Source organism: Akebia trifoliata, chromosome 8, assembly GCF_017979445.1.
Source record: "Akebia trifoliata isolate Shusen 1 chromosome 8, ASM1797944v1, whole genome shotgun sequence".
In the NCBI taxonomy this organism is placed as follows: domain Eukaryota; kingdom Viridiplantae; phylum Streptophyta; class Magnoliopsida; order Ranunculales; family Lardizabalaceae; genus Akebia; species Akebia trifoliata.
This window is the reverse complement of record NC_141382.1, coordinates 11,983,962-12,006,153: the sequence shown is the minus strand read 5'-3', so window position 1 is coordinate 12,006,153 and position 22,192 is coordinate 11,983,962. Positions and strand designations below refer to the sequence as shown.

The following is a 22,192-nucleotide window of genomic DNA, read 5'->3' as shown; positions in this document are numbered from 1 at the left end:
ATTAATAGATTCTGTCTAAAATCGTAAATAAAGAAATTTAGGATTTGAAATAATTTAGAAAAAAAAAATGAAGAACATTTGGCGTCGAGTCGTGCTGGGGTGACATAGATTTACTGTGATTCTCACAATTCTGACGTGGACATGCATACATAACTGTAGATGGTTTTTACTCGTATCGCGAGGAAACACATCTATGTCGTGAGAATCTCAGTAATTTCCGTGTGTCATTCGAGCATTTTCCTTTGGCGTCTGCTTTACTCTACTCCTTATCGTTAAGCCAACCCTACACCCGAAGAGAGAAAGAAACTCACTCTTTTTTCTCCACCATTTCTTCTCTACTTCAGGACTTCTTTCCACTGTTACTTAGGGTTTTCGAACATCTCTTCAACGACAAGGTAACACCTTTTCTGTCTTCGCTCCATATTTACTGATTAAGGGGTGATAGTTTGTCATGGTATTATTTCGTTTAAGTGATTTTATTGATTTTTTTTTTCTATGTGGGTATCTCGATTTCTCCTCAATTACCTGGTTCTGATGGGATTTTACAATGTGGGTATCTCGAAATCTTGATTTTGTTTCGTTTGTGGTTTTTGTGAGCTATTTTTATATGGATATCTAGATTTTATTTCGTTTGTATGGTTTGTGTAAGTTATCTATATGTGGGTAGCTTGATTTCTTTTTGTTTGTGATGATCTGTGGGTGTGGAATTGTGGGTTGGCTTTTTCATTCAATTGGGCTGTCCTAAATCTAATTTCCTTCTTATTTTTCTTCTCTGCTGGGGTAATGTGGGTTTAATTTATTTTCTGTTTTTGTGTGATATGTGTGCTTGGTGTTAGTTTTTTCATTTAGTGTACTTGATTCTTCTATTTAAATGGTTCTATTGATTCCTTTGGTTTTTTTTTTTTTTGGACTTCTTAATCTCTTGGGGTTTATTTATACATCTATTTCTTCGATTTCTCAGGGTTTTACATGTAAGTTTTTTTGGTCTCCAATTTTCTGTCTGGAGGAGGTTCCTACATTTTCCATATAATTATTTTGTTTTGTGTAGAGGGTTAACTTAGTAAAAGCATCTGGACCCTACATGTGTCCAGTATTAAACTAGTAGGAGGTCAGTACCAATTGATTTCCTCCCAAGTGGTACCTAGGGCACCTAGCTGTTCTAAAAGGGCAGAATTCGAATGTCAGCTCTGCCTAGTATATAAACCGAGCTGGGTAGACTTCTAAGTGGACTCCGAATCAACTCAGATCCCATATTTTCAGGGAAGATCCCAAGAATCAAGAGAGTGGATAACAGAGTCCAAAAAATCTTTCCCTTCTTAGTATCCTCTCCTAAAGGTAAGGAATCTCTGTTGGAGATCCCTTATTCGAAGAAATCTCTAAGAGAAAGCTATAAATAGAGGAGGAGACTCCAAAGGGAGGGGTTCAGAAAAACAGATTAGATAGTCCATTACCGATTAACTAAACTACATAACTGACTTTATCATCGGAGAGTTTTTGGCAGGTACCACACTGGTATCACCATCGCAGGTCGGAGGGAGCAGGGGACAGGAGACGAACAAAAGGAGCTGAGTTGTAAGAGGTAACACGAAATCACCTCTACATTTTGTTTTCTCTTTATTTCATTATGTTGTGCTTCCTTCAGCCACAACTTTTCAATTGGTACTTCATTGGCTTGATCTTGTTTGTCATCCATTTGAGTCTCTTGATCGGTTTCTACGGTGATTTTGTGTGCGTCCTTGTTTCAAATCTATCCCTGGAACGTCTTTTTTTATTTATTTTAATTGGTCTAGAATGATCTTTGTTGACGAATTTTACTTGCATTTCTTTCAATTATCTTTCTTTTGTTCAGGATTGATGTATGTTTTATAATGTAAACTTTTTGCTTTCCTTATGCTGTTGCCCTCTATGTTATGATCTTATTCATTATTGGATCCTTTCTTCTGTTGTGTAACATTTCTCGAATGTGCAGTTTTTGTATGGTTTCTTCCTTCATTTTGAAAAGAGCCTTACTGCTAGAATGGAAGGGTTCGGAGGTTCTGGATTTGACAATGTAGGCACTACTGTGAGGAAGAAGAGAAGCAACACATTCCGACGGCCTAGATCCGATTCACAACCATTTCCAGACAGTTGTGACATCTCGCCATCGTTGTCCACGCCACCTTCAGACAATGTGAGCAAGGTCTCTAGTGATGAGAACACTGTTTACAACACCAGTTCTCAGAAGAAAGAGTTCAATCTGAACCAATATGCTTCGAGGGTTTCTTCTTTTAACCGAGCTGAAGGTGACACTGACGCTGCCCATAAAAAGACCGGGAAAGAATTTGATGGGTTTTACAAAAATGGTGGGTTGAAAGGCAGTAATGAGTTAGGAAGAAGTGGGACAGATTTCAAACGGTGTAGTGAAGGTGTCCTTGCGCCAGCTAATTGGAAAGGCGTGCTTAAGGTTAAGGATAGCTTTGAATCGCATTCAAGAAAGCAAGGTAGCGATGTGGGCAGTGGAAGGAATGGTGAAAGCCAGAGTTTGGGGAATTTTGATGGATTAGGAAATGAGAACAAACTGAGAAAAGTAAAGCTCAAAGTGGGGGGTGTAACGCATACAATACATGCAAACTCCACATCAGATGTTGCGTCTTGTGGTGGGTTGTATTCCATGAAGTCTTCTCTTTCTTCCGATGCTCCTCGGTCACGGCAAAAGCTGATTCTTCAGGTACTTATAACTGCTCTTTGTCAAAAAATATAAGTGTGGGGTTGTGCTCTGATCCCTAAGTATTATCACTGGAGACAGACCAACACTTTCATGTCTAACTTAGAAAGGAAAAAAGGCCTTACTAAGGCTCATCGACTGTCAAAATGAAATCTCGAGATTCATACTAAGTTGGTAAGGTTTGTTGGACTCTTGGAGAAAAGTTGTTAGTCCAGTGTAGAAAACAGAAATGCCATTATTTTTCAGCTTCTCTTTGCTCTGAGCTTGTGGACTAATACAAGCTATCCTTATTGATTGAAGATACTGGGTTTCTTTTTAATAGTTGTTAGGCATGCAGGCATTGTCCAATGCATGTAATGTATGGGCAGAGATCTTGGAGACAAAAAATTGGAGAGCTGCTACTGGCACCTCAACTTTTTATTTATTACACCCCAATTAAAAATTAAGAAAATAAGTGAATGGTTGAGAATAAGTAAAAGTTGGGCGTGCCAATAGAAGCTCTGTTGTCGTTTTTTTTTCTTTGCTAGATTGGATTTCAGATTTTATATGAGCCTAATCATATTTGTAAACTACTGAAATTGTTTGAAACGAGTGTTATAATGTTTTGTATTGTTGAGATAATAATTTGAGCCAAACCTTTGTAATGTTTGAAGGGTTTGTTTTAATATTAATTGGAATGTGATAAATAATTTAAGAAATTGAGGTGTAACAAGTAAAAGTTGGCATGCCAATAACAGCTTTCGAAAATTAGCTGACACATTGTGAAAATTGTATGCTAAATGGACTCCTTTCTCTTGGATCAGTCGTTTCGGTTCCCATGACATTTCAAAGAATGTTACTTTTCTAATTCTACATCCAGTTAGGATAATTATTATTAAATTATTATTATTGTCGTCGTCTTCATCATCATAATCATGTCCTAGTATTACCACCACTATGACTACCTCTACTACCGTATTAATTAGAGAGCTTCTATTGCCACTGTTGCTAAATCCACCCTAAGATGTGTGCTAATTCTTTTGTGATTTACATATGAATTTGGGTGGCGTTAGCAAAAGCTGGTGTAGCAATAGAATCTCTCATTAATTATCTTTATAATATTTTGTGGAAATAAGTTCTAGAGTCCTATAATTTTTTTTAATATTGATAATTTCACTGTTGCAGGACACTTCGGATGATGATCACTCTCCTCTACGGAGCGCAAGGGGTTTACAAGGACTCTCATGTAAGGATTCTTCTGGAGGGAGTTCTAGTCTTTGGAAGGAAGATTCTTCAAAGACAAAGATACCAAAGGATTGTGTTTCTGGGAAGCAAACAGATGAGTCTGAGCCAGTTCGCAAGAGCATGCGTGTCCCCAAGCGGCGTGTGTTAGATGGAGCATTTGATGATGGTGATGAAGATGAGGAGATCAGATATCTCGAGAGACTAAAATCTTCTAAGGCTACTACACATTATACTGCTGAGTATGAAGACGAGGAAGACAGAAACAAGAAACAACGGAGAATTTCGAGAGTTTCAAAGAGTAGGATAGTTGATGGAGAATACAATGACGGGGAGTATGGTTCATCAAAGTCTGGAAGAGACAGTAAAAAGTCTAGATCACAAAGAGTATTTGAGGATACGGATTATGTCGAGGAAGAAGCAGAACCGACATCAGACTGTGAACCTGAAACTAGGGGGAAGAAACAGAAGAAGGAATCTGTTGATTTTTTAATAGAAAGTAAGAAGGAAATGTCTCTTACTACACGTCAACGGGCCCTTCAATCGGGCAAAGACATGTCGACAGTGGCTGGTGCCAGTCTAATTGAGTTCTCAAATGGTTTGCCTCCACCAAGAAGTGAGCATTTCTTTCTGTTTATTTTAGGAGAAATTCTATTACCATGCCAAGTTTTTCTAATGCCACCCCAATTCATATATAAATCACCAAAGAATTAGCACATATCTTGGGGTGACGTTAGCAAGTTGTTGTGGCAATAGAAGCTCTCTCATTTTTGTAGCCCTTCAATTGATAATTGAGTAAAATGGTTAGTATTCCATTAAATCACTTTGTTCTTTTGTTGGTTATTTGATGGATAGAGCAAAAGGAGAAGCTTTCTGAAGTAGAGCAACAGCTGAAGAAGGCAGAGGCTGCTCAAAGGCGTAAGATGCAAGCGGAGAAGGCAGCTAGGGAGTCTGAGGTTTGCCTTTTATTCTATGGTCAATTTTCCTTTTTCCTCGAGGACGATTCATCTATTTTCTTTTCTTTGCTTTGAATTTTGTAGGCTGAAGCAATCAGGAAAATATTGGGTCAGGATTCTAGTAGGAAGAAACGGGAGGATAAGATTAAGAAACGCCAAGATGAATTAGCACAGGTATTGAGAACTCCACTAAAATCCAATCTCTTTTATATCATGTTAATGTGGGACGCAAATCAAGTCAACAGTCACGGGTTCCAACAAAAATTTTGTAATTTTTTAGGTTTCCACTTACTTGGATCTACGAACCTTCGTTTAGTTTTGGGATTAATATTTGTCTCATGCAGGAGAAGGCCACCAATGCCATGACACTTGCGTCGAACACCGTCAGATGGGTAATGGGTCCCACTGGGACAGTTGTAATATTCCCTAAAGATGTAGGTCTGCCTTCCATATTTGATCCAAAGCCATGCAGGTATGAATTTCTTCTCACAGATCCAAACTTGAATGTTAGCGTTCACCCACAAATGATGTAAAATCTTCTATTACTGTGTTTAGCTACTTGTGCACATCTAATTTTCTTTTTGGCTGATGGTTTCATACTTTGGACTTTCAGTTATCCTCCTCCACGTGAGAAATGTGCGGGTCCTTCATGTACTAATGCATACAAGTACCGCGATTCCAAGTCAAAACTTCCATTGTGCAGTCTGCAGTGCTACAGGGCAATACACAACAAACAGATGCAGCCCGTATCAACCTGCTGATGCTGTGGACAAGCTTTCCTTAATTTGTGATGGGAGGGTGTTTTTGCAAATCTGATGCACAGTGCTTTAGCCCAAATTAATGTGAGATATTGCCGAATGATATTCAAATACAATTTTTTTTTACTTGGTTGAAAAAATGATCAGTCAATTGGTCCCTGCACTTAGTTTTGCTCTTGTTTGGGTAGGAAGGATATGATCTGAGTCATCATCATCATAATTATCAAAACTTCTCATTAGATACTCTCATTTTAAGGCACATTTAACTTGGGAGTTGCACTAGCAATGCTCATGTCTACAGTGCTGATGCCCTAGCAAATGATGTTGAGCAACATCTCATGGAACTGGATGAATAACCAAAAAAAAAAAAAATTGCTATTGGAATGCTTGTTGAACAATTGTAAAACTAAGTGCTTCTATAACAAAGCAGTTCTAGGGTGTGCAAATTCGTTCACCAACTGATAGACTTGCTAGGGGCTTTTATATATGATTTGGCATGGTATTGCTTGGCAGAGATCCAGAAGACAGGCATGATTGACAGATACAAAGTCTAGATCAGATACCAATGCTCTTTTTCTTTACTTGCAACTGTACTGCCGTTCAAGTCCAATCCTAGATGCATTTTGTTTGCCTTGAGAATAATCCATGCTGATCCATTTCTTGGTGTTTGGTGGGGACATAAATTAGAAAAAGAAAAATCCCTCTTAGAATTTCCAAAGTTAGCATAGAAGTGTTTTCCCATTTTTGTAACTTAATGCTGTCGTACATGTGTAACTTACTTCCATCATTCTGTTTTCTGCTTCTCATTTGTCCACCCCTTCCAGGAAACTGGAATTTTGTTTTCTGTCGAGTGAGCTTTCAAACAGGAAAAAAGTTTTCCCACTCAATGTTCTAAGTTGGGTTACAGTATAGGATTCACCTGACACAAGCACTTTTGACACGTTTTTTGTTTTTCCTTCCAAGCAATTTTTGACAGAGAAAAGGATGTGATCTTGTTCATTGTTGTCGTCGTCGTCATCATCATCATCATCAAAGCTTTATCCCAAAACTGCATAAATTTAGTTGCTTAGCCCATCTACAATCCAAATCAAAACCAATTGATCAACACTGCATAAATACAAACCCGCTGCTATATATATTATTAATTAATGTGCAAATCATGATATAATATTACAGTTGTTCCGTTCCCTTCGGAATCCAATTGTAATTCCGTGTTTCAAATCTGTAATGGCAATTTAATGGAAAGCACTCATCCAACATCCCCACATATATCAATCTACAAACCCATAGAACCCAAGTCATGTCCACTAGATTTCAAAAACTTCTTAAGTAGAAGAAACACAATAGCAAGAGTCAGTCCAATGGCAGCCCACGTAAACAAGCGATCATTTGAAGGCTTTGGAGCTCTCACCCCAGCCCTCTGTTGCTCCTCCATTGAGTCAACGGCTGGCACATTTCTCGATACACTCAATCCTGCAGTAAAGCTGACTCTCAAGGGACCCGCATTAGCATTCAAACGGACCTCTTGCACATCTGCAGCAACCATTTCATTCGCTTCTGGGTTTGGATGGTCCTCTCCAGCAGCTATTTCATCACCGTGTTGAGGACTAATTTGGGCTTCACCCTCACTGTTGGTTGAGTGTTCATCAGAGGTCTGCTGAGGGCTGAGCTCAGGAACTGGGGGTGCTCTGCTTACCATATACTGGTGAATCTGTGACACAAGAGGCTTGTAAGTGTAGGAGCTACATGGAGTCAATCAAAAGACACCCAAATAGAAAATTTATGTAAAAATGCAAGCATACCTCATCAATTAGTTTTTGACGTTCAGGAGTCCCAAATTTTGGGGCTGCTTCACGAGATTTAATGGCTAACACACGTCTTTCTTCCTTCTTATAATCAAGGGAGCCAAATGCACCACCTGGGTTGGTGGGCATGAATGCAATCATTGCTACTAAAGCAGTTCGAACTGCCAGCAAAAGTTGTATGTTAGGCTGGTGAATTTGTCAACTTTTCAGTATAAACAATACCATAGTATTATAATGAATTTACAGCCCCACACACAACCTTGTAAGTAAAAAATTATAGATGCTTACTTGCAAAAAACTACACAAATTTTCAGCTCATTTGCTTCGTACCGAAGATCATTGAGCCCTGTATGGGAGCTCAGAAAATTCTTCCTCAAAATGTTTCCTTAAAAATATTTATATTGTTTGGTAATTGTTTAAAACAAAAACAAGAACATTAGAATATCTCCTTGAGAAAATGTTTTCGATTAAAAACTTTCTAAGCATACATGGAGGACCTGAAATTAAAGATTGGAAGCAGTGCAATTCACATTCATGAACAAGAATATCATAAGGTAAGAAGTTTACCACTCCATGACGGCTGCCAATGTTCAGGGTGATAATTTGATATACTTAGACATATCTTAGTTTGTGTTTCAAAACGACCATTTGGCTGATACAAAGTCAATAGCAATAAATAAGTACTCCAAGAAAATAATATATCAACAAAAAAGTATTCTAACAAACCTCATCAAATACATAGACCCATGTGAATTAGACATGTGGCCCTGCTTGGTACACTACAAATGTTTTGCAATGCAAATGGTTTGCGACGAATGACTTACTATTGCTTGGTAACCATTGGAAAATTTCTTGCGAATCTTTTTTGTGATTGGTCGAATCTTGCAATAAAAAAATTCATTGTGATTTTGCAAATGATTTAAGCAATTTTTGTGCCGCAAACCATTTGCTAAAATTTTTAAGAATGTAGGCAATCTATGCAAATTTTTTGCAATGCAAATCATTTGTATTGTGTAACCAAACACCAATAAGATTGATTTCAGAAAATTATTTGCATTTGCAAATGATTTGCAGCATACCAAGCAGAGCCGTAGATGCAACATTATTTGGTAATAAGAATTAGGTCATTACAGTTAGCAACATAAATGACGGAGGCTGGAATGGATATTCGGCAGGTAACTGGATTCGTCCATGATAGATTCCTCCTTCGAACTCAGTATCAGCAGGGCCCCTGATTGCGAATTGCCACTCAAATATATTATCCTGACCACATTTAATCAAAATCAGTTGGATTCTAAAGAGAACAGACAGATTTCATTAATAAGTTTAACTACACTACATAGGAAAGTGCATGTAGAGACACAAGTACAAGTTTTTGATAAAAGAAGGTAAAATATGAATACATTACAATTTGCCACATGTTTATGTGCATTTCATTCATCATGAAGTAAGGTTGGCACAATGTAACAGAAGAGTGATCATGTACACTCCTTGAAATCTAAGGCTGGAAAACTGTTGATGTCCAATTGCTAGATTAGACATGTAGACATACTCGTGTTAAAGCATCATTAATCTACTCTTACTACCTTATGTGTCATTTATGTCCTTCTAGGCCTTCCTCATACCCTTAATAGAACTTTCAACCTCTCTAAACTGCTGCTTCTTACTGGTGTCACCATTAGCCTCTGTTTTATGCACCCAAACCATCTCAATCGCCTTTCTTTAGTATATCCCCTATTAGGGGTCATTCCAAGACCTTGGACGCACGTTTCTAATTTTTATCCTTCCCAGTCCTTGCACACATCCATCTCTCATTCTATCAATTATTGTTCGCCCAACATTTTGTCTGCTTCATTAGGTAGCAATGGCACAAAGTCACCTAGAAACTATTCAAAAACTCATGCACGCTAATCGACTAACTGGCCTAGCACCTTGTTTTCTGTTCCGAGTTCTCCTATGGTCAACCAGACAAGTTGTTTTAACTATCAAACCATATGAAAGAAATACAATCCAGCAAAAAATCAATTTTCAATGTCACCTCAACCTAGAATCCTAAACTATTTACCTCAAAATCCTAAAGGCATCACAATGAAATTGTTAACACAAGACCGACTTGTTCTCCTAGACCGAAAAGTAGAGACAACACCATCAGAGTCAGCGATACTTAGCTCCTTGGAGTCCTGTCCCCAACTCAACACTCATTGCCATTAACAATCAAAACCTTCTTGTGTAACCACTATTCAGACCCTACACAAAGTCCAATACTCTGAAAACGATTTCTTACAAAAGCACAAAAAGAATGAATGAACAATTGGTCGAAAGTGCTGTCCAATCATGCCAATGCTAGATATACAATTTCAATTCAGCATAATACCATTTTTCCCTTTGTTTTGAGTACACCAAAAAACAATCCCTAAAGCACGCTACCAAAGAACATTATTTTCAAATATTTTTACTTGATCTAGAACAATACTTCACCCTAATTCATTGAACTACAAACTCCATTTTCTAATCAAAGCCACCGAATTTTGGTAGCATACCATCATACTTCATCACAATCAACCCCACCAATGACTAAGATCCATAACCATGCATTTGTCTTCACAATGGCTCCATGCAATCTCAAAAATAAATCCTAGGCAGAGTGAGAACTAATAATGGATTTGGAAAATTAAAATACAGGTTGGTTCCCAATATTAATAATGCAATCGGTGAGATACGCAAGAAGATAAAGTAGAAAAAGTAATTCATTTTAAATTAGCAATTATACACGGTAAAACTGCTTACTCTCAATCTTAATTCTCAATTCTCAACAACAATATGTCAAATATCAGATCCCAAACTAATAATTCAACAAAACCTAAGTTTTCTGTATGATGGATTTATTTCCTGATTGAAGATAAGTACACAATTCTAATTTTTCCACAAAACTTCCATATCATCTTAGATCAGCATTTTGATGTGTCCACATTGATCAATCGATATGGAACCCTAGTTATGTTCTACAGAAGAAGAAGAAAAAGGAAAAAAAAAAAAAACCCTTCTGTTCACACCACCAAGAATTAGAGTCTAAATATTTTATCCCCAAAGCGATTTTTCTAAAAATGACAGTTCCAAAATCAAAATAAATAAATAAACTAATCAAATTGAAATAGTAAGTATCCAATTGTAATTTTTCCATGAAATTTCCATATCATCTTAGACCAGCATTGATCAATATGGAACCCTAGTTATGCTCTACAGAAAAAAAATCTAGCCTTTTGTTCACACCAACAAGAATTGGAGGCTTAGAATTTTCTTCCACTACTGATTTTTTTTTTTCTAAAAATTACAATCTCGAATGTCAAAATAAATAAATAAATATTAAAAAGCAACCCCTAATCAAATTGAATTAAAAAGAGAAAATTGTCTTGGCTTGAAACCCTAGAAATCAAAAGATAGAAAATTTAGGGTTGAGATTTTACCTCCAGAGGTAGACTCATGAAATCATCGGAAGGGTTGGTTTGCATCTCCTTCAATTCCTGGAGAATCCTCTTCACCCCTGGATTCTTCATATTGTACTTCTCTTCCGCCATGGCGTAAATTAGAGGCAACGGCGTACGATAAACACCTAACTCTAACTCTAACTCTAACTCCCACCGATGTATGTATATATGTATAATTCAGAACTTTTTAATTAAGAGAGTTCAGAGAGAAGAAGAGAACATGAGAAAGAAATCGTTTGCTTCTGTGACTTAACATCGCAGAAATGACCTAATATCAAAGAAGAGAGAGATTTAATATTGTACACGTGTCTTCAGTTGAAGTTGACACGTGGCGATGATTAGATCTAACGCACTTGATCTGTAGCCTCATTTTAATCTATCTGACACGTGTTTCTTTTTTATTGGCTCTGTCGAGTCACATTTCCGTACTATATTAGCTACCTCCACGCATCTCCCAATAGCAATTTTGCGGAGTGGATCCATTTAGGAGAGAGAATTCGGACTCCATTTAGGACGGTCAATGAAACGGGTTGGTATCCCATTTGGGATGGATTGGATCATCCGATCCGATAATCTAGGATCCAACAAGAATCCCTTTTGAAAAGATTTTAGATGGAATTTGCATTGATCGGTGTCACAAATCATAATTGAAAAATATTTCTATAAAAATAAAATAAAAAATTGATTTTTTTTTTAATATTAAATTGAAGAGTTAGGTGGCCATCATTTTCAAATACTTTGACTCTGATCCACACCGTGAAGTCTATAGGGCTATGGTGTTATTTTGCCAAAAAGGCAATCTGTATTAGGCTCAACAGCACTAGAAATCTTAAGAAAGTCACGTTTGAATAAAAAACACGGCACAGGTGTCCATGACCCAATTCTATGGACTTATTAGGAGAAAAAAAAAGATTTATTTTTCACCCTTAATTTTTAATTAAAAAACACACATTAAAATATTATTTATTAATCTAAAAAATAAAATAAGTACTGAAACTTATAAACTCTAAATCTAAGTGCTAAAAAAAATTATTTATTTAGATATTAAGATAATACTGAATTCATTATAATTAAGTGCTAAATTCATATAATCATGTGGTAAATTTATCCTTAAAATCATATTATATATTGTTTGCATGTTTCAAATGCTTATTTCTTATCAAACACAATAAAATATATTATTTTTTATAAAATTTAAATACAATTCATTTTTAAATAATAAATAATATTAAAATTTTCAATTTTTAAATAATAATTTTTATTTATAAAATCCCACAAATTTTAATATTAAAAACAATAATGCCATACAAGTCATCAAAATTTGAAATCAACATTTTCATATAATCCATTAAAATTGAAAATCAACATTTTTATACCTAACAAAATACCATTATTTCATATATTTACACTATTAAAATGATTTGTAATATGATCTTATTAGGTATTCATAAATGTTTATTCAGATTGTCCAAACAACTCTTCCACACCAAGATAAGTATTTCCACCATTAGTTACTTCGAGAAGAATATCTTCATTATCGTATTGATGAAAAAGTTCATCAATTATCCAAATTTTACAAAGAAAATTATGAATTCTCATGCATGCAATCACTATATCTCTCTGAGTAGGAAAAAAATATGATGCCATCCTTTTTAAAATTGGGAACCGCGCATTCAAAACTCCGAAAGCCCTCTCAATTATATTTTTCAGTATAGCATGTGTATAATTGAATATTTTCTCCTTGCATCTAGGACGTCCACAACGAAAATCAAGTAACCAATAGTGCATATTGTGATATGGTGCCATAAAATCTCACGTGTGCGTGTAGACAATATCAACCAAATGATATTTATCTACATTAAAATGAATACATCATTAAATAAGAAATATATATAGATATTATATTTATTACTAATAAAACTATAAGAAATACTAATAATATCAGATGAATGTATTAAACATTTGTTTGTAGGATCATGGATAGTCTTCATTACGACCCTTAAATCATGCATCACTCCTTCCCATCCAACTTGCACGTATGTAAATATTATATCAAAATTATAAATAGTCATTAGATTTTGATAGCATTCAAACATTCCTTTTCCCCTTCCCTTGTGAGGAATTTGTCTATCTGATGGAATGCAAACATGGATGAGTGTTCTATCAATCGCACCAAGAACACTCTTGTTAATTAATTAAAAAAGTACATTACTATTGGTAAAAATATAAACATAAATATATACCATCATGGGTAAAATGTTAAATACCTTGAATATTTGTCAAAGATATTGAAGAGTTCGAATTTCTTCCATTGATTGATCAAAAGATGATGATAGGATTATTTCTTTGGAAAAGTACAACATAGCTAATAGAACCTTATGAAAATACCTGTGGATTGTTTGCAATGAATGTTGAATTTGATTTTTTTATTCGTCGATACTGATAATTATGACTTATTCTCATAAGAAACATTGGAATCATCTCTAGTATTTTCACATGTCTACTATCCACAAATCATCATCATTCTTAAAATAAATTATAAAAGTTCACAAATGACTCATTTTTCATTATTAATGACTCATAACAGTTTGATGAAGGACCATTTAAGAATTCATTTACAAATTGTGTACCGTAAGTATTGATACATTGATTGCATCTCAAGTGATAGATTGCTATCCACTACGTTCCAATATGAATTTCAATATTAATATTTTTAGAAACATCTGTTGTTGTGATGTCATATTCATTATTGCATAAATGATTTGCATACTTATAAAAAGTAATACGATAATCAAATATCCATTCAAAATAAAAGTGGTTTTAATATTCAAGTCTAAAGAAACTCATTTAAAATAAGTACCCTAACATGTCATAAATAATCAAACAAACAATTAGATGTTCCGTCAAAAACAAAAAAATCACAAAACTACTAGTAAGATATCATATATCAAAGTCTATGATAAGTGAATAACATTAAATCATGACAACCATACTGTTAGATCAGCTAATTCGATCGAAATTATTATATACTCCTTTCCTTTAACAAATGCATTAAGAGCAATAATTTAGAGGTATCCTTATTTTTCCACCGTCGCTATTTCATTCAAAGATTTTATATAGTCTTGTATCAAGGGTTTGTATCTTTTATAAGAACATCAATAAGTATTTGAATATTTTTTTGAAAACCATCTCGATCGTTTTTTTTTAAGACATTTTTTAAATGATGAAATATCCACGTTTTGTTAAAGAGTTGATACATTTGAAACATTCTGTCCTAAAGATCTATTATCTAAATTTTGTGTTTTAAACTCATAAAAATTTTGTGATCCTTTCCAACTTTAGATGATATATCCATGGGCAATCCTTTTCTATGTAGACTCTATCCAATATCTCCCGTGGCATTGTACATTTAAATAATGTACATAACTTACATGCAAATATCAATGACTTATAATAATATTTTTTTATATCTGAATATTTCTAAAACATATTCGAATCATATTGAAGTGAATCCACATATAATATTCTCAAGAATTAGAAATATGTAGTAAAAATATAAGTTTAAACATGTCTTTAAATAGTCATTTCATTATTCATTAGTCCAATGAATGGTATTTGTTTCTGTATTGTATCCATGACCCGTGCAAGTTGTAAGTCGCATCCAAATTTCATATTGCTTCTTTTGATAATCCCATTAATTTTTTAGTTGCATTTGCTTTAAGGTAGTCAAAATTTTCTTGTTCATTTTAATTATAATTTTAGTCCATGACTAGGATTTTAGAGTCCTCCCCCCATCGTTCTTCCTTCACGGTTAACTTCATCAATACATAGATCAATAAAAAAATTTATTATTTCATTATATTGATAATCAAGGTAATATTATTTGTAGGATCCTCTGATAACGCTCATTTGATCCTTGATGTTCGCAACGATCCTTTGAGATGAGCTTTCACGTATTTTGTGGCTTTCACATTATTATAAGGCTTTGCAAGGAAACACTCAAGAACTTGATCTTTTAGTAGTAATAAAACCCAACAAATTTCATCTACCCCTTACTTGATCATCAAGGAAGCAAAGAAAAATAAAAATAAAACTCTTCATTAACTTGGGAATGAAAATAAATTTCATAAACCTTGACATTTTTACATATTGCACAAAACTAGGTCTATTCTTGTCTTGTCCAAGCTTTGTTGGTAGTAATACTACTTTTCTGATATCTCCATGGTATTCAAATTGTTATCTTAATTGATGCTAAATTATATCTTTAGGTAAATTCTTCATATTACTTTCACCTGTATGAGAAAGTATGATAGTCATGGCTCAACAAACTTAAAAATACTTGAAATCAATAGAATACCTCAAAGAATCTAAGAATCCATCAATGAAGTGAAATTTTAATATCGACAAATATTTTCATAGGATGCATAACATTCCATTATGCAAATATGATTGAAAATATGATATAAAGCAAAAACAAAATAGATGCCTAAAAGTAGGCACAATTTGGATAATCATAAAAAATCATACATATTAATTTAAAAAGAGAAAATTAAATAAATTTAAACCAGGCTAGAAAGAAGGTCCATTGGTAGATCACAAATGACAACAAATAAATACATACCCTATAACAGTGGATGTTTTCACCTTTATAGCCAGAACAGCAACATACATATACTTTATAACGATAGATAAATTCGTCGCTATAACCATTGATAAATTCGTTATTGATGCTACTTTTGTTGTTAAATTTATAAAGATGACTGAGACAAAAATGGATTTTTTCTGTCGTAGTAGGTTGTAGTGGCGAATTTCCAACCCTATAGTGGCTATGGACCTTTTTCTTGTTGTGCGCCTCTACGATAACATGTTTTCTCTTCGGGAGTCCTATGTTAGAATTATATAACGTGTGGCCCATTGACCTCACGATTTTATGGTTTATTTGCACAATAATTCTATATAAATAAAAGATATCAATATTAAAAGGATCTCAAATTCATTAGAATTAGTTAGTAAGAAACCTTAATGGATAAGAATCTTACTAAAAGAAGATCTCTAAGCCCTCAACCTGCATCTATAAAAGAGGATCGCTGATCCCATATTGGTAAAGAACTGAAATGTGGAAAATGCACATAAGTAGAGAGTTATAAAAAAGTGATATTCATCAATCATTAGAACCCTATCTGATCCACATAAAGAGAAGGGAGAATGTGATTCTAGAAAGTGAATGATTAATTTAAGGCTTCGATGAACATGTGGAATGTGGATTGTAAGGCACACCACCAACGATTTTATATCAACGACTTCATGATGGCATAAGGTAAGTAGCATCAACTCAATTTAAATTGTATAAATAATGTACTTAAGGTATGTGATAGATTATATCCTATTGGGAATCATAATTTATTAAAGTTATGTTTAAGATTTTGAATGCATAAAATCTAACATCCCAACCCAAACAATTGGTTCAAATACGTCTTCCCATCCTTCACAGTTGCAGTTGATGCCAAACAATGCATGGGACCCAAGAACTTCCCGACAACCCTAACTATCTCTCATTCATCCAAACTCTCAACCAATCTCTCAGAAGGGTACTGTTTTGATGATGAGCTATTGTACCACTCTTTATGAATAAATAATGGGTTTTTGATGATATATAGAAGCTCGTCGTTTACCCCAACCTTCCATACTAGTTTTCACATCTGTGATGTAAGCATTTCCCTCGACATCCATTGCCACATCATCTGTAAAAGATTTTTCGTCACCTGCACCATGAAATAAGATTTCAATGAAAATGATGCTTAGTAGATGTCAAATAGAATATCCAATAAACAAAGATGAAATCTTCAAAAGACAAGGTTTATCGAATAATGATACAGGTTACCAATAGAAAACTTGAGAACACATAGGATTCAATAGGATTGATTCTAGAGATGTTTAGGAAAAAGTAATTTACGATTCCAGCTAGCTTACTACTCATTTTAATTACCAAAGCGTGAATGATAATGAATTTGGAGGTTTTCAAAGTGCCTATTTCGCAGATTTAAAGTGACAGCCTGTGAAATAGTCACTTTGTTCTAAAAAAATTTTAACGAAAACTTGATTCTTTACATTTAGGTAGATAAAATGAATAGTGAGTCAAAATCGTAAATAACTCATTTTCAGCTCACAAAATAGTATTTCACCCTTGATTCTAATTCAAGTCCCATTTAGTTCGAACAAGAATTAATTCATCACTAATGCTGAAATGGCATTTTGGAGGTGACAAACATGACATTTTGACATGGTGGTGTGCACATAACCGTAGAAGTTTTTCTTGAGATACGATTAAAAAAAATCTATAGTTATGTGCACACCACCACATTAAAATGTCATTTTTGTCACCCAAAAATGTCGGGAAAGGGTCCTTTGTGGTACCATTATGCTATAGTTCCTTGTAGTGCCCTTTTAATAGTGGAAAGCCAATGTTGGAAAATAAAATATAACCCAACAATCATGTAATGATCATGATTTAGGTTAGATTTGAAAAAAACAAAAAGATTCATTTTTAAACTTAATCGAATAGGTTGAAAAAAAACCATCAGTTTTGTTTATTTTTAAAACAAGTAAGACCAAAAATTATGAACGACAAAAAAAAAACATAATTTTTTATTCGCTATTATAGAAGGTGGCTGTGCAAAAGCAAATGTACCGTAAAGGACTTACTTGTAATTTAAAATATTAATTAAAAGGTTTTTAAAGATTAGAACGTAAAAGGATAATTAATTTTGCAATCATGAAAACTAATCAACCTAGTTATAGGGATGTGGGATTTGCGATTTTCTTTTTCATTTTTTCCAAAATGACCCCGATTATATTAAATTTAAATATAAAAGTGGGGATACTTGTGGAATCCAAATTTTGGTGTTAGGCAACTTCTACTCCACCTTCTCTCACTTTAATAACTAGAAGGTGGCATTGCAAAATCAAATATTTATAATGTAAAATTTATTGAAAGGGATTTTTTAAGTAGTAAAAAAGATATTTTTGTAATTTTGAAAAATTAACCAAGGGGAAGTTGCAATGTTATTGGTTTTTAACCAAATTGACCTTGATTATATTAAATTTAAATATAAAAGTAAAAGCATGTATAGCAACTCAAATTTCGGTGTCGACCACTTCTACTCCACCTCCTCTCATTATAATAGTAATAAAAATAAATATTAATTACAGTCCAGAGTACGTGTGACCGAACAAATGGTCCAACAGGTCAATAAAATCTGTTCAACTAAAGCCCCATGGATTTTTGTGAATTTTATGTTTTATATAGAGATATTTATGAAAAAGTCACCAACTTTTGATGAATTTATAATTCCGAGTCACTGTTCATTTTAATAATCAAAACGTGAATGATAACAAATTCAGAGGTTTTTAAAGTGACTATTTCACATGTTTAAAAGTGGCAATTGTGCAAGTTTAAAGTGGCTAATTGGAAATTGTCACTAAACCTGCGAAATAAGCACTTTAAAACTATTGAATTCGTTAATGAATTTATTTTTTTTTAACGAAAACATAATCATTCATGTTTTGTTAGTTAAAATGAATAATTAGCCGAAATCATAAATAACTCATTTTCAACTCGCGAAATGGTAATTCACCCTTTCATATAAATAAATATTGTTAATTTATGAAAAAATTATAAACATTTTCAAATTTTTTAGTAACTATAAATCGATCAAGGGTTGCTTTGGGTCAAACTAATTTGAGAAAATTTTAATTTTTAAAACATTTAACTTACTTGATATTTGATAAAAATAAATATAAAATAAATAGAAATCTCCCCCCATAGACCATGGTATTTTTCAAAGATTAGTCCCGGCAATACTTGCACATCACACGCACCAGGTAAGTGAGGGTGCACTCTTGCAGGTGGTCCCTAAGGAATTAATGCTCATACTAGATATCGAACTCACGACCTACCAGCATTAACTGCCATTAACCCCCACCCACAGTTCACCCACAATTTCTACATTTGATAAAATACACTCGAAAATTATTTTTATAATGATTTTTGAAATAATCCAATGTTTTTAAAGGTCCATGGGACCTACACTCCACAATTGTTATATATTAAAAACTCTTTAAAGTAAAGATTAAGGAAGAATCATAAAAGCAATTGAATAAGATGCTTCAAACTTGTATTGTATTTGATATAATGCCTACAATTAATAATTAGTTACTAACATTTTTAATTATTCAATATGAAATATTTCTTTTTTGCTGAAAGAAAAATCATATATATTCATCCTTTATACCATTAATGAGAACTTCTATTGGCACACCAAATTTTACTTATTACACCCCACAACGAAATTTAAAAATTCAAACAATTATGAAGGTGAAAATCATTCTCTCCCTTTAAGGAAAGAATATTAGGTCAAGATATTTCCTTTTCTTCGAGGAAGAGACAAAGTGCGAAGTGGAAAAGATCAACATCAAGAGGTCGGTGTAGACAATAATTGTATATGTCAACTTCTTCTTTTTTATGGGTTATTGAGGAAAGTTTCAATTCATATTTTATTTAATACCTTGTGCAAGTATTAAGAAGAAAATTTTGGCATGAAAATGTTAATTACTATTTAAATGGCTTGTGATAAACTTTAGTTGTCCAATAAATAAAAAAAGATAAACTTTAGTTGGAGTACAATAAGTAAAAGTTGGGGTGCCAATAGAATGTCTCTTATTAATATATCGAGCCAATACATTGAATTAAATTATATTGATTTATACTTGAGAAAAAGAAATTATATTGATTTTTTTAATCTTAATTTTATGTTATATATTCTATTTAAAAATTCTCAACCTTCTCAAAAAGCAAATAGGAGGTTTTATTTTTCTTATTCGCATAAAAATTAATTTATTTTAATTTAATATATTTATTTCCTTAATTATTGACATATTATTCGAATCTTAAATTAACCACAACACATGTCTCGTTGATGCCTTGAAAGACGCTAACTTTATTAACTTAGTAATATTTCAAATCTTACTAGGCATCGTTGAACCCATATAGATTGTCTCATTAGAAATCCAACAACACACCCTTCTAGATTTTATGAAAAAATTTAGAAGAAAAAAGAAAATTTTCTTTTGAACTTAATCAAAAGTGTTGAAAATGGACAGCTATAGAACTCAAATTTCAAAAGTGAAAATTAACTTCTTTTTTCAATTTTCTTTCAAAATTCTTAGAAATTTATCCTCTACAATTTCATATTCATGGATGTCACAAGATGATGCGGTAAGGAAATTTTTCTCATTGAAATAAGTAAGAAAAATGTTTTTTTAATTATTTTAATTAATATATTAATTTTATTAATTACTGTGGTGCCTCTATCATATTATAGGAAGACTACGTTATATAAAACTAATAATTTCCCACAACACACTTATATGTAGGTAAAACTTTGAAAAAGGCTAGCTTTACATGCTTAGTAAGATTTTAATTCTTAGTAAGGGTTGTTGGGCCATATGGATTATTACATTGGAAATCTGACATCCCATAGTTTTCTAGATTTTAAAATCAACGTGATGAAATTGACTACTACAGAACTCTCAAATTTAAAATCGATATTAGAAATGCCCCATATTTTGATCAATATTAAAGAGACCCCTTTGTTTTTTAAAACAATTGAATCCCTCTCTATTAATGGAAATTTAGGTTATGTAAATTAATAATTACCTAAAGCACTCCTCTCTGTTGTACTTTGAAAGTAGTTAGCCTTACTAACTTAGTAAGATTTTACTAAGGGTTGTTGCATCACATGAATTATCTAATTGGAAATCCAACCACACAGCCTTCTAGAGTTTATGGAAAAACTTAGATTGAAAGAAATAAAAATTGGTAAAAAAATATCTTTTGAACTTGATCAGGGGTGTTGAAAATGGACGGCTACGGAACTCCAAATTTAAAATTAAATTTCAACATTGAAAATTAACTTCTTCTTTATATCAATATTCTTAATCTACAACCGTGTGGGGGCATCAGATCATGTTTTTGAATGCAATAAGGAAAGTTTCCTCGTTGAAATTAGTACAAAAAGTGTTTTTCTAAAATTTTAGACTTTAGAGGAAAGCTTCTTTCTAAAATTTTAAACTTATGAGCATAGTGACAAAAGTCTGCAATTTTTTGAGAAAAAAATTCACAATTTTAATAGTTGCCAATTAAACCACGATTTCTTCAAAAAAAAATCATGATTAATCGACAACTTCTTGAAAAATTATAGATTATTTTTGTTTTTAGCATTTTTAAGTATATAAGTATTATTTTTTTCATTTAATATATAAAATACAATTTTCATTTATATTTTTTTAATTCACACTTAAAAGAATTATTTTTATTTTTAACTTATCCAGACTTTACAAACTTTTGCCGGTATTTTACATAGTTTTCTTTTTCTGAATTATTCTAGAATCCTGACTTTGTCATTATGCTTATGAGAAAAATTCATAGTGGACACTTCACTCTCCTCATTCTTACATTTTTATTACAAAAACTCCTTTGGAGTTTTGTCTACTCTAAGAAAATCATACTTTATGAAATTTGTTACTCAACAAACCTTGGTGTGGGACCCACATCATTTGAAAATATTAAATACTTATAACACCTTCAATTCTTTAAATCAATCACCTATTATAATCTCTTTCCTCTCAACAATGATTCTTTCTCCTAAAATCATGGATCATGTCCAAAATTTTTTTTTTTTAATCTGAATTTTTCCCTGAAATTTGAGCATTGTGATTTTGAATTGCCAATGTGGTCATGTAAGCCCAACGATCCCTTTTGGGGAGAGAATAGATATTGAAAGGATAGAGGATGTAATAAATATTAAAGGTGTTATAGATATTTAATCTCTTAAAATGATGTGAATTTCATTCCAAAGTTTGTTAAGTAACAAATTAACTTGATAGGTCTACTGGTAAATCTTTCAACTTTAAATTGACGAAATATTTCCAATCCCAAATTCATTTATCAATGAGATGCCACCTCAAGGCAAAATCTACTAATGCTCAATTGTCATCATGAAATTGAAACTTTTGGATTATATATGTTTATGTTATAACATCACAACTAATATAAGTTCATAGTGAGAGATATGAACACATGCAATCAATAGATTAATTTATTTAAATTTTTTAATGATAGATTAACATCTCACATAAAAAGATTAAGATTCAAGATTAAAACTCTCTCTAAGTACTATAAAACAAATAATTTTAAATAATAGGA

General features: G+C 32.9%; 2 protein-coding genes across 7 annotated transcripts; one reads left to right on the top strand and one right to left on the bottom strand.

Moving 5' to 3' along the window:
* Window positions 1-245: 245 nt before the first annotated feature.
* Window positions 246-5,888, top strand: LOC147396131 (uncharacterized). 6 transcript variants are annotated; one of them, XM_086449960.1, is made up of 8 exons: window positions 246-395; window positions 1,502-1,579; window positions 2,003-2,707; window positions 3,869-4,541; window positions 4,781-4,881; window positions 4,966-5,055; window positions 5,226-5,353; window positions 5,495-5,888. In XM_086449960.1, exons 3-8 carry the CDS (start codon window positions 2,018-2,020, stop codon window positions 5,640-5,642), a joined length of 1,830 nt encoding a protein of 609 aa, XP_086306086.1. In that variant the 5' UTR covers window positions 246-395; window positions 1,502-1,579; window positions 2,003-2,017; the 3' UTR covers window positions 5,643-5,888. The 6 variants fall into 6 exon arrangements, with proteins under 6 accessions (XP_086306086.1, XP_086306085.1, XP_086306083.1 ...); XM_086449957.1 differs by having other exon boundaries at window positions 247-395; window positions 1,970-2,707; XM_086449959.1 differs by lacking the exon at window positions 1,502-1,579 and having other exon boundaries at window positions 1,970-2,707.
* An 865-nt stretch (window positions 5,889-6,753) lies between these two features.
* UBC32 (ubiquitin-conjugating enzyme 32) lies at window positions 6,754-11,183 on the bottom strand. The gene is made up of 5 exons (XM_086449964.1): window positions 10,909-11,183; window positions 8,576-8,707; window positions 8,012-8,096; window positions 7,442-7,605; window positions 6,754-7,350 (listed from the first exon to the last, which is right to left on the bottom strand). The coding sequence occupies exons 1-5, from the start codon at window positions 11,017-11,019 to the stop codon at window positions 6,916-6,918; spliced, it is 927 nt and encodes a 308-aa protein (XP_086306090.1). The 5' UTR covers window positions 11,020-11,183; the 3' UTR covers window positions 6,754-6,915.
* Window positions 11,184-22,192: the final 11,009 nt, after the last annotated feature.